Raw genomic sequence first — 15,746 nt, 5'->3', positions numbered from 1 at the left:
TGTTGATTGGCTGCGTTCGGCTCCGGTGCAGCCAATTGACGCTCGCAGCGTGATTTTGCCCAATGAGGCCAGTCCTTGTCGCCTCCGCACTGCCCTTTAACCTTGGGGCGGGCCTTGCCAGGTAAGCACCACCCGCTTCATCGGCAAGCCAATGGAAAGCGGACCGCGCTCGCGCGGAGCAGTGGGAAAGGCGCGGAGGCCGTTTGTACGCCGTTGCCTTAACAACCGGTTGCGGAGGCGTCCATTAGGTGATGGTAAGTGCTGGACGTTCGATGGACCCTGCGCGGCGCCTCCGAGCCCTTCCTAGGCCTCTGTGCGGCCCAGAGCCTTTCCTGCAGGGTACTTCGCGTTGACGCACTAGTTCTTTCTTGGAGCTCTGTGCCGGAAGGGTAGGAGAGAAAGTACAGCCGCCTGCAGCTAACCTGCCTGCGCTTAGCCACTGCTCCCTCCTCGCCTCCAGTCACCTTCAGCTTTCCCTAACCTGCCTCCCGGCCTCCGCTGGTTTTCCTGGAACCGCAGGTGACCATTCTGTTGCAAGGTATAGTCAGGCTTCCCGCAGACTCTGACCTCAGTCAGAATCAGGCCTCCTGGCCGCTGCTATCTGGCTAAAGTTTATGCATGGTGGTAAGAGGTTTCTGATGGTTGCAAACGTATTGAGGCTTCCAGGAGATGCCTTGAGCTTCGCAGACAAGGCACGCAAGTGCCAAATGGATTGGTTTGTATCACTTTGTACTGGCATAATATTTAATCTCAGTAACTTTACGTTTGGCCAGATTTAGGCATAATTAATCGGAGGAGCACAGTTCGTGGGAACTAGCCCAAAGGAGATGTTTAAGTACATTTCTAGAATTGAGATCCCGGATTCAGGGATAGTTGATATCTGTTAGATGTCCAAAATGGTTTCTCAGCTAGTTCTCTTTCACGAAGAAGAATAAGGGATTTTCCTGGCTTCTAAAATCAATAGTTAAAAAAAGAGTCAGAGGTTCATGGAAAGATTAATTGTTCTTTCCAGCAAACTTTGTTCTCTCTCAATTTATTGGGCAGATCTTTAGAATAGGTTGGTACAAACTGTTTTTCCATTCATTACTGCTATCTGAGTTGGCAGTGGAATTAAAACACGGAGGGACCGTTTTTCATCTTTGGTAATGAAAACTGAAGCCACACTGTGTTGCTTTAATATAATTGAATATACAATATGGAACTTGTGACAATCTATCATAATAAAATGACACGCGTGTTCCTTACAAATAGGTATGGTCTCACATTTGCTGTTTATTAGCTTTGGAAAAGAAGGAGAAAATTCAAGCATGCTAAACCTTAGGTAAAACAGTACATTCATTCAAAGATTTTTTAATGTTGCTCCTTTATATTTGAAAAATTTAGATTTTTAGAAATGTTGTGGTAGAAAACAATCATATTTAATTAGAGTATTGCTGATTTTCTATTTTTACAATGTGGTGGCAAACACTAAAATATATTTATTAAAACAGTTTTAAATTGAGTTTTTTCACAGAGGATTTTTTTTTTTAGAGTTGGAGTTAATTTTAGTTTAGTTTTTACACTTGTTTGTGTGGGGGAAAAGGAGAGCATGACTTAGCTTGAGCATGAAGGTCAGAGAACAACTTGGGAGAGTTGTTTTGTTCCCACCATGTGGGTCCTGGGTTCCCACTTAGGTTATCTAGCTTGACAGCAAGACATCTCACCAGCTTATGAAAGTTTGTATAATGTCATCCGTACATTACTCAGAATGGAACAGAAATGGAAAAGATGTATGTCTAGACCTGTCATAAATAAAATATGGACTTGTAATACAGTGCTTCTATGTTTGTATAATGTTTGAAGGCCTCTAATTTTAAGAAGACAAACATGGCATCCAGCAGTCAGAGAAAAAGAATGAGCCCTAAGCCTGAACTGACTGAAGAACAGAAACAGGAAATCCGGGAAGCTTTTGATCTCTTTGACGCTGATGGAACTGGAACTATAGATGTCAAGGAACTAAAGGCAAGCTGCACAAATACCTGCTTTGCCACCTTCTCTTTCCCTGTTGCTTGCCTTTTACCTGTCACCTTTCTCCCTTCTCCTTATAAAAAGTAATGGAAAAAGGTACCCTGTGTATATTTTACCTGAAACAATGATCTAATTGATAAAGTTGATTGCAAATATAAATAAAATCAGCATTACAGTCTTACCTAATTATTTTTCATCATTTTATCAGGTGCAAGGTTAGTATCCTCAACAGTCAGTTTTGCTTCTACATCATTTATTTAGATTATACTGTTTTCATTGTAGGTTGCAATGAGGGCCCTGGGCTTTGAACCCAAGAAAGAAGAAATCAAGAAGATGATAAGTGAAATTGATAAGGAAGGGACAGGAAAAATGAACTTTAGTGACTTTTTGACAGTGATGACTCAGAAAATGGTAAGTTAGTTGAGATAATGCACATATTTTCCATCCATAATGGTAGATATATAGGATTATAGGTATAAATAGAATATTCAATAAAATCTATAATGTTCACATGGTTGAGGATTGTATTTTTAATTACTTAACTGATTTTACATATCAACCATAGTTTCTTCTCCTCTTCTCTTTCTGTTCCCTCCCCTACCTCCCCCATCCTCTCCTCTGTGTCCATTCAGAAGTGGGAGGATTGTATTTTTAATTAGAGGATCTCTTAAGTTTCATTTGGCTTCTTATGGTCACAGCATTACAGAAATCATTTTACCCTGTCTCATATGATAATCACAAGCAGTAAAATCTGTTAACGGAGATTTTCAATGCCTTCTCATTTTATTTTTTATTTTAATGGTATTAAAAATTAAATTAGCATACAATAAATCAGGTATTATGGCATTTTCAGACAAATGCATCTCAGTTTGACAATTCAGTATATACAATTAGAGGCACAAGAATTTTGAGCTTTAGAAATGATAGGGTGTTTTGGTACTTTTATGGTTGCTTTCATCGATCCCCTAGTTTCTCAGATCCTTTAGCAGTCCAAAGATTTGAGAGAACATGAACATGTCACCGGAACCAACCAGCTTTACTCTCCTGGCTTGTTGGTGTGTCATGATCACCTTCTCTTAGTATACCTGGAGAAAGGTAACTCCTTTCAGGTTCCTCAAAGTGTTTCCCAGGGCACAGGCCATACCTCTTTAATTAATCTAAGAGTTGTGTTGCTTTGAAATCACCATACCTACATCGTGTGTGTGTGTGTGTGTGTGTGTGTGTGTGTGTGTGTACTGATTTAAGAATCCAGGAAGCTTAGTATTCTGCAACCATCTAGCAAGTCGAATTCACACTCAAGATTAGCTCCTAGATTGCTCTTCCTAGGGATTCTCTCCAGTTGTAACTGCTGGCAAGAACCTTCCTGAAATATTCGAGGTTTGAATGCTTTTGGAAATTTTACTCTCTTTCTGTTGGAGCACTTGGAGCCCCAGTAATTCTTTAAGTCCATTGTGCAAAATGCCTCTCTCTTCCTCTGCCTTTATCAGTGTAGCTCTGTCTTCTGTTAGTATAAGCAGTGTATTTTCTTTAAATTATAATCCTACTCACTGCTTCTGGATTTTACAAATGAATCTAGAATATACTTGGTTTGTACAGTGTTTTAGATACAATTACATTTCCTTTGTAACCCTTGAGGTTGTGTTAAGTTACTGATTTTCTCTTCCTTTTCTACAATGGGTCATCCTTGTTTTTCTGTGACTGAGGACATATATTACAGTGGGTATTACCAAGACCATGCGATGATGTGGAATGGGGCCAGGAAATTAATCTACAACTCCCCCCTTGGCTTTAGAACTGGAGAAAGTTCTGAACAAGACAAAGCACAAGAGGGACAATCAGTATCAATCCTTAGTAATACCCAGCACTGGGTATTGGAAAGATGAGCCCCAGCTCACTTCAGAAGCCCTAGTCTTCCACCTGTGAGAACTGTCCAGCTGCACCACGAGTCTGTCCTCTCTAAATGATTCATTGACCCCTCAAACCAGTCTTTATGCACATTTAGCAGGACTTCTTGGATTTTCAACCGAGCTGGCATCTTCTCCTACTGAATTCCGAGCTGATTATGAAATAGATGATGGGCTAGAAAGTAGACAGGGAGTACATTCTACCGTGACCAGAGAGCCTGGCTTCCTGGCTCCTAACATGACTCATGTCAGGTTATTAGAGACAAAAGGATGACCAAAAAGTGGCAGGGCTGCAGGATATGAGTAACTATGTGTTTTATGTTTTACTAAAAAGTCCGAGAAAGACACCAAAGAAGAAATCCTGAAAGCTTTCAAGCTCTTCGATGATGATGAAACTGGGAAAATATCATTCAAAAATCTGAAGCGTGTGGCCAAGGAGTTAGGCGAGAACTTGACTGATGAGGAGCTGCAGGTGAGTAATGCCTTGGTCACTCTGGAGCCTGCTGGCTTTCCCAGGGCCTATTTTCTCTACTAGGACAACTTGGAAGGGAAGCTAGTATCCTTTATGCTTCTGTTGATAATTTAATGCCCATGGACCCTGCTTCTGGAATACACATGTGCAGTTGGGTTTCAGACTAGGGTAAATTTCTAGCTCCTTTTCAAGGGATGCATTTGACAGTATGTGTGTGGCATGCTCCCATTAGATGGACCATAGTCATCTTTCCTCACAGCATTATTTGAAATTTCTTATCTAATCACTTTTCAGTTTAGTTTGTGACTTGTTCTAAGATGAACCCTTACTGCCATACAGGAAATGATTGATGAAGCTGATCGAGATGGAGATGGCGAGGTCAATGAGCAAGAGTTCCTGCGCATCATGAAGAAGACCAGTCTCTATTAAGATCAGTGCTTCTTTTTCTACTGCAAGCACATGTGACTAGATTTAGTGCCTGCCATTTTGTGAAATATGGCTTTTGAGAACCCCCCTCCCCCAACCTCTGGGGTAACTAGCCGTGACCTTGAATCTATTTTTGACTTTTGGAAGTTTCTTTGATATTAAGTTCTTTGTACCTTTACCTGCTGATTGATTCAACAGGGCAACACAAGAGCACACAGTGGGGAAAAGGGTCTGAGAGTGAGTGCAGCCACCCTGCCTTCCATTACTTCACACTGCTCATGCATTTCACACAGCTGCAAACGTACCATGGCTTCTTAGATGTCCATGTATCCATGTCACCGTAAGCAGTGGTTGTTTTAAAACTGTTTTAGTTTTTAGTAGACACCAGAGTGTAGTTTTTCCTCTCATAAAACCTAATGAATGCTTGCTGTGGCATTTGGATGTGTGTTAATGTATTTGTTTTGTTCTAAAAATAAAACCTTTCTTAATTTAAGCTCTCATTCTTTAAAGGATGAATATTTTTATCTTTAACTGTAAGTTCATCTTGTAAACAATTGTGTTGAGGGCAGCCTGGTAGATATATAAAATTTGCCATCAGCCCATATACAAAAAAGGAAATAATTCTTTGCTACTTTTCTGCCATGAATGGTTTCTTGCTTTCAAAAATTGTGAGTTTTTATAACTGGTAGAATTTCCAATTGACCTAAGCCTAAACGATGCTCTACAGTGCTTCTGGCAAACTCTAAAGTTTATGAGTCTTATGGGTAATTTGTGCTTGGACAAAATAGAGAGAGATAGACAGTAGGTAAGAGTCAGGCAATCTTGTGAGTTTGTTTGCTTATAGCATCTCATAGAATCTTGGGGTTGGGTTGAGAAGGAAAGGGTATTATCCAGGTACCCTCTAAGCCCTGCACAGAATTGCCTATGAGGTGAAGCTCACGTATATGGCATTAAAGTCAACTCCATGGTGAGTGTGGGGAACAAGACGAGCTAAAAGGAAATGGAAAATGAACAATGACTGAATTATTGATCCTCACATGAAGAAAGAGAGAATGGGTTTTTAAACTTGTGTGGGCATTCTAGTCCTCTGAGAAATATGTGTGTGTTTTCTAAATATCCATATATATGTATTCCATATATATTCATCATACATATATACACATACATACATACATACATACATATACAAAACTAAAAATAACAAGAGTCAGGCAGGTAATCATGCTTGTAATCCCAGTACATAGAGGGTTTTCATGACTTCAAGGCATGCTGGGGCTATACAATGAGTTTGGAGAGCAAAAGAACAGCAGCAAAGACCCACACAACTACATCAGTTTGAAATCAGATCATCAATGTATATATATGTATGCATTCAAAAAACATCTTTAGATTTATTTATGTGTTTTGTATTTTTATATTATGTATTTTGCCAGCATATATGTCTGCATGCTATGTTGTATGCCTGGTGCCTGCAAACATCAGAAGAGGGCATAAGATCCTCTGTAACTGGAGTTAGGGACAGTTGTGAGCCACCATGTAGGTTCTGGGTACTAGAAATAGAGCCCAGGTCTTATGCAAGAGTAGCAAGGTTCTCTTAATCACTAAGAAATCTCTTTGTCCCCTCTCTCTGCTCTCTCTGTGTCTCTCTCTGTGTCTCTGTCTCTGTCTCTCTCTGTCTCTCTCTCCCTCTTCCTCTCTCTCTCTTCTCTCCTCTATCTCTCTCTCTCTCTCTCTCCCTCTCTCTCGTCTCTCTCTCTCTGGTGTGGGTGTGTGTGTTGTTTTATAATAAAGGGGAAGGAGACACAAGGACAAGAAGTACCTCAGACTTAGGTAAATACATGGGGTTCTCTTACTGATGAACAATTGTGATACAATGGACAGTCTGCTTCTCTTGGGGCCATGAGATTTCCTCGTTTACAATGGGAGAGGTGGAGAATGATTGAACTGAGAATTTCTGGGATGTCAACTGAAAAATTCTCACACAGGACCGACTTTCTGGTGTTCGAGAATAATCATCCCTTTGTGTGTGGTATGTGGTTTTTGGAGGCAGCTCCATGGAAACTTATGATCATTGTCCCCAAAGTCAGTTGAAGTTTTTTATGAGGATGTGGCTTTTATCTTTTGATTGTTGTTTTCTAATAAGAGGTATATGACCTGATAAAAGACAAAGGGTTGGAAAGACTGGCCCTTCCTCTTATTTTACTATGAAGTATAGCCCTACAAAATCAATTTATGTTTAATGAACAAGTAACAGTTCTTTATATTTAGTGAAAGCACAATTATATTTTGAAATAGATCTACTTTGTGAAATAGTGGAATCAAGCTAATTACCCTGAAAGACATTTCTTCCTGCTTAATGTTCCCAACATATGAAGTCAAATCTCTCTAGAATCTCTTGATGAAGGTGTTAGGGCAGCTAGTTGCATATCATCCCCAGTTACATAAGCAAATAGAAGGAAGTCACCATGTCCCTGCATGCAGCCATTATGTGATTCTCTGTGCAGGAAACAGGGTGAGTCATCCAAAGATGGGAGGGTGTGGGCTGAGCCAAGGGAGCTGTGTGAAGTACAGGAGCCACGTGAGTTCATTCATGTGGAGCCAGGCAAGGGACAACTGTAGGAATTGGGTATGAATGGTAAGGAGGGAACTGAGTGTGGCAAAAAGATAGATGGAATGGGCCCTAGAGACAACTGAGGGTGGTTCCTGCATGATGTACCAGAGAGACAAGGACACTCAGGAGGAGAGGGAAGGCGCAGTCATTCATGTTGGTAGATGTGTGGCTTGTCTGTTCATAGAAGCAGAGGAAACAAGGGGAAGAATGGGATGGGAGATATATTAGAAAGTAGGAAGGGGTCAGATAGTGGAGGAACCAAGGTGAGTTCAGCTCATGAGGACCGACACATGATGTATGGAGGTGGAAGGAAGAGAGGGGAAATGGAAAAGACAGTTCACGTGAGGCTGGAACAGAGAAATTTGGGTTGAATGGTACTGAAGACAGTAGTAATGAATTGGTGTGAGCTTTGTCAGTGCGTCTCGGTTGTAGTGGGAATTGGGAAGGAGCAGAGATGAGCTTTGGAAAGAGGAGCGGAGAAGAGGTCCATTCATATTGGGTTTGTGGGCTCCTGAATAATGTAAGGCATAGTAAAGTGCTCATGAAAGAACCGTTCAGTGGATGAGTCTTTTTTTCCTCTTTCTAACTTGTTAGAAAGCTGGATTCTGAAGACACACTGGCATTGAGTTTCAGAATCTATTTGAGAAAGCTGTTAAAGACGAGAGGTAGTTGAATTGCAGTCCTTGCAAGACATGGAAACCACATGAGCAGGACCCTGGAGGAGGAGGGCTCCATGTAGACTAGCTTCTCTAGGTATCATGAAGCACCTTTACCCACTACTGGATTCCTACATTGTTTGGGGACTATTGTGCTTCAGTCCCATATGGGACACTTTTCTGCCTTTTTCTCCCTCCTCCTCCTGCTACAGTTTCTTTGCTGCCTAGAATAATGAGAGATAACATGTGATTTACCATGTTCCTTGGTAAACTTCCTCTTTGGGAAGCCTAGTAGTGAGACCATGTGTTTAGAACCAGGCCACATAACTACCAGCTTCTGGGAATCTCCACTACTGTGTGGTGTTTACTCCTTGGCTTTTTGAAGGGGCCACCACCCAGCTTGCAAATAAATCATACACAGAGGCTTGTTAGTTATGCAGGCCCGGCCTTAGCTTGGCTTGTTTCTGACAGCTTTTCTTAACTTAAATTTTCCAGACTACCTTTTGCCTCTGGGCTTTTATCTTTCTCTATTTCTTTACACCTTTCTTTACTTCTTTCTCCGTGGCTTGCTGTGTAGCTAGGTGGCTGACCCCTGGACTCCTCTCCTTTTCTTCCTGTTCTCTTGCTCCCTCTCTTCCTCATTTCGCCTTCTATTTATACTGTGCCTCCTAGCACCACCTATCCTTCCTCCTGCCTCGCTATTGGCTGTTCAGCGCTTTATTAGACCATCAGGTGTTTTAAACAGGCAAAGAATCACAGCTTCACAGAGTTTAAACAAATACAGGATAAACAAAAGCAACACACCTTAAAATAATATTCGCCAGCACTCCACCATCTACTTGGAAGAACTTCTCTGAGGTTTAAACGGCTTCTGGGAGTGCTGACCTTGCAGACTCTGGTAAGTGCAAGAATCTGGCTCTCTTTCAGTTCTTCTCTTGAGCCTGCTCCTGCTTTAACCACACTGCAGACCAGGACTGCTCAACTTGTTTTCATTTTTGTTAGGGTTTCAGGTAGTAAAATTTTGGCAGCAGGATCAAAGGAAGTAATAGGATCAAAACCACAGCTGAATAGCAGTTGTGACTTAGTTACTAGCTCACAGAGAACATGCAGTTTTCAGCCCACTAGAAATAGAGGCATCCGTCAGTTTGAATTGCTTGCTGCTCTGATGTCATTTGCTCATGAAGCCAAGACTACCTCCTCTGGCCCAGTCTAGGACATGCCCTTTCTGAGCCTCCGACTATGATTGGCAGCTTACAATAAGTTGCTGCCTCTTCCACATTGATTCTCATCACCTGTTTTGTTCGCTGTTCGCGATTCCTATGCTGGATTTTGCTAGAGTATTTTGCACCTTCCACTATAGCCAAAGTAATCTGCCTGCACTGATTGTGGTTAGAAAGCTGTGCTGCCAATCTAGTGTGCCATTCTGGAACATATTCTCTCTCTCTCTCTCTCTCTCTCTCCCTCTCCCTCTCCCTCTCCCTCTCTCTCTGTCTCTCTGTCTCTCTGTCTCTCTCTCCCTCTCCCTCTCTCTCTCTCCTCTCTGTCTCTCTGTCTCTGTCTCTCTGTGTGTGTACACACCTGCAGGTGTCTGTGCTTATCAGTAAAGGACTTCAGATCTCCTGGAAGTGAAGTTATAAAGCCATTGTGAACCATCCAACATGAGTGCAGGGATTCGAACTTGTGACCTCCACAAGGATTCATACTCAGGATTCTCCTCAAGAGAAGCAAATGCTCTTAATTACTGAGTCATCTCTCCAGCCCTGCCTAAACTCATAGGAGAGCTCTGACCTCAAGGCTAAGAATATCCCTGTCAGCTTTTGAGGAATCTAGAAGGAAGCCTCCTCTTACGTTTTGCCACTGAGGGGTCTTCTGTCCTCCCCTTAACCACTGTTTTCTTTGCTCTGACCATCTAGGCTGCCACCAAGTTTTACTCTATAGAAGTCATTTTGAGCTACCCCTCCATTTTGATTTCTTTCCTTAAAAATATTTAATGTATGTATATACTTTGCCTCCATGCATGTATGTACATCATGTGACTGCTTGGAACCTTCAGAAGCTCCTGGTACTGGAGTTAAGGAACGTTGTGAGCTGCCATGTGGGTTCTGGGGATCAAACCTGGATCCTCTGCAAAAAACAGTAAGTGCTTTTAACTGCTGAGCCGTGTCTCTAGCCTCCATCTTTTAATTTTCTTTTAAAAAATTTAAACTACATTTATTTATGTGGGTGTATATTCCATAGCACTCTCCATTGGCCTGCTTCCCCGTTTCCCTGAATTCAGATTCTCAGTCCTTAATGAAGTGTGTTCAGAGGACAATCAGCATGAGTGGGTTATCTCCTACCACGTGGACCCCAGGGACTGAATTCAGTTCATCAGTCTTGGTGACAAGCATCTATACCACTATACCTCTTCTTCCTCCCTCCCCTTTTAATTTCTGAAGCTACCTCTCAATCCAAATAGAGGTTGTTATGCCGTTCAGCTACCTAGTCTCCTCGATTTTGTCCTTCCAGAGAGAGACCTTGTTCTTGTGTTATCTTGCTCTGCAAAGGAGTGTAGTCTTTAGTTTTGGTCTCATCTGCTTCAAATTCCAACTTTTTCTACTCAGTAGCTGTGATCTTAGAGGGGCTAGGATAGCTTTAGTCTTGCTTTGCATGTCTAGAAAATGGGTGGTGCTGTGGGAACAAAGGGAGATGCCAAAGCCAGGCTCCTACACAGCAGATTTTGCCAAAAAACTGGTGGCAGCAGTGCGTGTAGGCCTCATATACAGCCTTCCGCAGATCAGTGCGGTTCTTTCTGCCACTGAGGGTTACTCTCCACTGGCCTGTTTTCCCATTTCCCTGAATTCAGATTCTCAGTCCTTAATAAGCATCTATGCCAGCTCGTTTCTGTATACATACTCATGTCTCTGCCATTACCCTGGTTAAAATATTATCCCCATCTTTCTTCCAACCTATATCTTTCATTTTTCTCCTTGTGAAGCTCTCCTCTCCTTCCAGAAACCTTTTTTTGGGGGGTGGGGGATTTCCAGCTGGAATTAATACAAGACAGCAGCCTTGCAAATATGTTCTTGCCACTAGATGGAGTATCAGGACAGAGGGCCCTGAGGCAGTGGTATTTGGAGTTCAGCATTGGTTTTAGCTGGAGCTCCTTGATGCCCAACCACCGTGGACATGATGGAGAGGATGCCAGGAGAGAGACGAGATGGAATCCTAGTGGGGCTGGAGACACCCGCAAAAGACTAGCAGGCATGGGTTTTGTTGAAATGGTAGTTTATTTGAGCCGGTACCCTATAAAGTCTAATTAAAGAATACAATGACAGGTTTGCAGTCAGAATTGTTTACCTGCTACATGGCTTATTGAGAGTCCCCAGCTACACTGAACACCCCTCCAGGGAGGCACAGATGTGTCTTTGAGTTCTTCACAGTCATTCTCTGTGCCTGTTGCAAATGTTCCAGCTGTAGTCAGACTTATTTACTGCTTGTGGGTCATAAAGCAAAGAATTACTAAGTCACTAAAAATTTTTAGCCTTTATGACTATTTTCCTCCAATTATTCTTTATTACAGGCTGAGTTGTGCTTCTCTCAGTGTTAGTGTTGTAACTCTTGGTACCCTCAGAATGCAACCTCATTGAGATCTTTTATGTTGGTAGTCAAGATGAGGTCATGAGGGGTGGGCCCATATCCAGCGTTAACTGATAGAAAGGGGACATTGGGACACGCAGGGAAATGAAAGTGTAGAATAGGATCCTCTGAATAAAATAGCTGCACCTTCATCTGATCCCCAGTACTTAACTTGCAAGAACCCATCATGATCAGGCTTATGGACTATTGATGTCCCCTGATAGAAGGGGTGGGCATCTGAGAGCTATTGGATCCACACTTGAGAGTCCAGCGGCTCCCTTTGGTTCTATGTGTATGATTCTGCTGCCCTAATTCCGTGCAGCTTCAGTATCTGGGGAGATGCTAGAGTATAATAGGTTGTGGGAGGGTTAACAGCGAGGTTCTATTTATACAGCTGGTGAAGACTTTCCAAAGCCTCTGCATTGGGGTCACCCACAGTGCTGCCGATAGCACTTCACCCAGTGCTGTTTTGTTCTCCACATTGAACTTTGGTGGCATTGTATTTGATTTGTCTTTGGGACCCTCATAAGGAGGGGGTAGATATTGTTTATGCCTTCCTAGGGAAAAATTTTTGTAACATGTAAGAGACCCAGAGAGAAGGATGGTTGGAATGCCCATGGAGAGAGACTAGATCCCTTCCTTCCCTCATAGCCTTAGAAGAAACCAGCCCTATTAACAATTCAAATATTGAGTTCCTGTGAAAACAAAAACAAAACTATTTCTTTTGCTGAAACCTCTGAATTGATGGTATTTTGTTGCAAGACTGCTAGCAAAACACATTATCTTTCTCTTACTGAAATGCTTGCCCTGCTTCTGGAACTGCTCTGCTAGAAGTGTATATAATACCCGCCACCAAGGAAACAAAACTTTTCTCGAGAACTCTTTGCCCTATGGATGCTGCCACTGGCTTCTTCTGTAGAGATCCATGAGTCTTGCCTTTTAGTCAATGTGTAACAGTCGAGAACATAGATAGGCAATATTGGTAGGGTCATGTCCTTTTGAGATGAGATAGTTAGTTGATGTGGGAAAATACTGAGCAACCCTCATATAAATAAATTCGAAAGGTAGATCAGCAATTACAAAAAGCCTGGTAAAGATGAAAGCCAGGGCAGGTTAGCAGAGCCTCAGTGTGGCCTTGGTATTGGGCTTGCTGTTTTGAACTGCAATATGCAGTTAAAGAGAAATGCTTTCTGAGGAACGTAGCTAAGCTGGCTGTGGCAATGCTGTAACACACCAGCACTAGAGAAGTTGAGGCAGGAGGATCAGAGGTCCAAGCTAGCTTTGGCTGCAGAGCACGTTGTGGCCATCCTGAGCTACATGAAACCCTCTCCCATTAAACAAAACCCCCAATCAGTTCCTCCTACAAGAAAGAATGCAGATACCTGTTAGAGCAGATAAACAATCTTATGAGAGACATTGTTAGGGTTATCAGTGAAATGTTGAGCTTTTGTGCCTGGTTCCACTGCTGTTGCTTTGACCTGCAGCAAGTTACCCAAGGACTCAGGACCTCATTCGTTTCATCTGTCTACAAGGAGTATGTTAACATAACCCATTGCAGTATCAACTGTAAGGGGCAGGAGAGATGGTTTAGCGGTTAAGAGTACTGACTGCTCATCCAGAGGTCCTGAGTTCATTCCCAGCAACCACATGTTGTTCACAGTCATCTATCATAGGATCCTATGCCCTCTTCTGGCCTGCAGGTGTACATGCAGAGCATGCATACATAAAAATATAAACAAATAAAAAATAATCTTTAAAAAAGGGAGAAGAGCAGTTGTGAGAATTATAATCAAGACAATACACTAAGGGCTTAGAAAGGCCCTGAACATGACAGTAATTTAATAAATATTGTCCAATTAATATAACAAAAGTTTGCATTTTTCACTACAGAATTCAGGAATTGCATCGTGGATCCCATTGTTGCAATTAAGGGGTTGTCCTGGCTAGTTTTATGTCAACTTGACACAAGCTAAAGTCCTCTGAGAGAAGGGAACCTTAACTGAGAGAATGCCTCCATAAAATCTGGCTGTAGGGTGTTTCTTATTAGTGATCAGTGCAGGAGGACCCAGCCTATGTGGGTGATGCAATCCCTGGGCTTGTGGTCCTGGGTTCTATAAGAAAAGCCGGTTGAGCAAGCCAAGGGAACAAGCCAGTAGGCAGCACCCATCCATGGCCTCTGCATCAGCTCCTGCCTCCAGGATCCTGCCTGTGTGCGTTCGTGTCCTGACTTCCTTCAGTGATGGACAGCAATGTGAAAGTGTAAGCTGAAGAAACCCTTTCCTCCCCAACTTTTCTTGGCCATGGTGTCTCATCACAGCAGTAGTAACCCTAACTAAGACAGGGTTATACCTTTAGAACAGGGGCTTCTAATCCAGGTTACGTAGACGTTGGGATTCCATGAATTGTTCTGAGGAAGTTCCTAATCTTCTAACATTACATGCTCAGTTTGTGGGCACATACAGGTACACAGTTTGTGTCAGATTTGTTCAAAGACTTCCAGTAGTCACAAATCAGAATTAGAATTAAGCACAGCATGAAATATGTAAACCCACAGCACTAAGTACAAAGGTCCTGAGACAGCAGTAGTTTTGGCAAAGTGGGGAACTCTGAATAATCCCATGTGGTTGCAGCTGAAGACAGTATGGGATGGGGTCAGAGCTAGTAGGCTCTGTAGGTGGGGGTGATGCTCTTTGGGTGATGGAGGGTAGTCTTGTGGCTCTAAGCAGTATAGTCAGATGCTAGACATTGGTAATTCATTCTTTTTCTTTCTAGTTTGACTTACATACTTTGTCCATCCAATGTTTCTCATTTGGAATTATTGATTTGTGTGTATGTGTAGTATATGCATGTGTGCACATATGTTTGTGTGGATGTGATTGCCAACATGGGTGTGTATGGAAGCTGGAGATTGTTGTTGAATGTCTTGGTTAACTGCTTTTCAGCTTAACTAATTTTTTTTCTCACTGAGTCCGGAGCTCACAATTTTGAATAGAAAAACTAGCCAGAGAGTTCCAGGGTTTGGCTGTCTCTGCCCCCCAGTACTAGGGTTACAGGTAGTATCACTATGCTTGCATTTTTTTTGAGAAGACAGGGTTCCTCTGCCTCCTGAATACTGGGGTTAAAGGTATGCACTAACACTACTACATGCATACCTGGGGATTTGAACTCAGGGTCCTCATGGTTGCTCAGCAAGCACTATTATCCAATGAACCATCTCCAAAGTCCCTTATTTAGAACTTTTTTATTGCTTACAACAGGAACATTCACTTTTTCTTAGCATTTAGATTTGAACTGTGGACATAGGCTGTTCTTGGATTTGAGTCTGAAACTACATTATCAGCTCTCCTGGGCCTTCAGCTGATTCAAACCGGTAGGATTAGAGACTTTCCAGATTCTATGAGGACTAATACATATTCATATTTTATAATACATAATGTTGCATACATATATATGTAGCATAAAATATGTGCTATGTAGTATATTGTAATTATTCCTGTTTACCCTAAGATGCTATTTCTGGAGAACCTTGACTAACATAGCCAGCAGAGGGTGATCTTTTAATCAAGCTAGGCTTGCTTTCTATGTTTATATGGTTGGAGACTTTTCTTTAAAATGGAAAATAATTTTTTAATTAATTTTTTTACATATAATATATTTTGATCATTCTCTTTCCCTCACTCAACTCCTTCTAGATACTACTTACCTAGCCACTCAGCATCATATTCTCTTTCTTAAAAAATATAAAACAAATGATAAGATAAAAAATTACCTAATTATAGCAAAACATAAAATACATGAAAAAACATGGAGTCCATTTTGTGTTGGCCAAGTACCTCCTGGATATGGGGGCATGCCCTGGAGTGTGGATTGATATACTCAAGTGTAGTGATAGTTCATTTGTATTTTAATAAATAAAGCTTGGTTGAAAATCAAAGAGTAAGCAGCAACACTGGTCAGTTTTACAGCCTAGGCAGTGGTGACACACACCTGTAATCCCAGTAGTCACACCAGTGGCCCTAGAAACCAGGTGGTAGTGGGTGCACGCCTTTAAT

At 41.9% G+C, this 15,746-nt stretch overlaps 1 protein-coding gene across 5 annotated transcripts; it reads left to right on the top strand.

Moving 5' to 3' along the window:
* The first annotated feature begins 134 nt into the window (after positions 1-134).
* Positions 135-5,302, top strand: Cetn2 (centrin 2). 5 transcript variants are annotated; one of them, XM_038316521.1, is made up of 5 exons: positions 135-254; positions 1,843-2,001; positions 2,290-2,418; positions 4,246-4,383; positions 4,723-5,302. In XM_038316521.1, exons 1-5 carry the CDS (start codon positions 252-254, stop codon positions 4,810-4,812), a joined length of 519 nt encoding a protein of 172 aa, XP_038172449.1. In that variant the 5' UTR covers positions 135-251; the 3' UTR covers positions 4,813-5,302. The 5 variants fall into 5 exon arrangements, with proteins under 5 accessions (XP_038172449.1, XP_038172451.1, XP_038172450.1 ...); XM_038316523.1 differs by lacking the exon at positions 135-254 and adding an exon at positions 261-519; XM_038316522.1 differs by lacking the exon at positions 135-254 and adding an exon at positions 261-538.
* Positions 5,303-15,746: the final 10,444 nt, after the last annotated feature.

Source organism: Arvicola amphibius, chromosome X (assembly GCF_903992535.2).
Source record: "Arvicola amphibius chromosome X, mArvAmp1.2, whole genome shotgun sequence".
NCBI classification, from domain to species: domain Eukaryota; kingdom Metazoa; phylum Chordata; class Mammalia; order Rodentia; family Cricetidae; genus Arvicola; species Arvicola amphibius.
The sequence above is the reverse complement of the archived record's forward strand: the minus strand, read 5'-3'. Positions and strand labels throughout refer to the sequence as shown.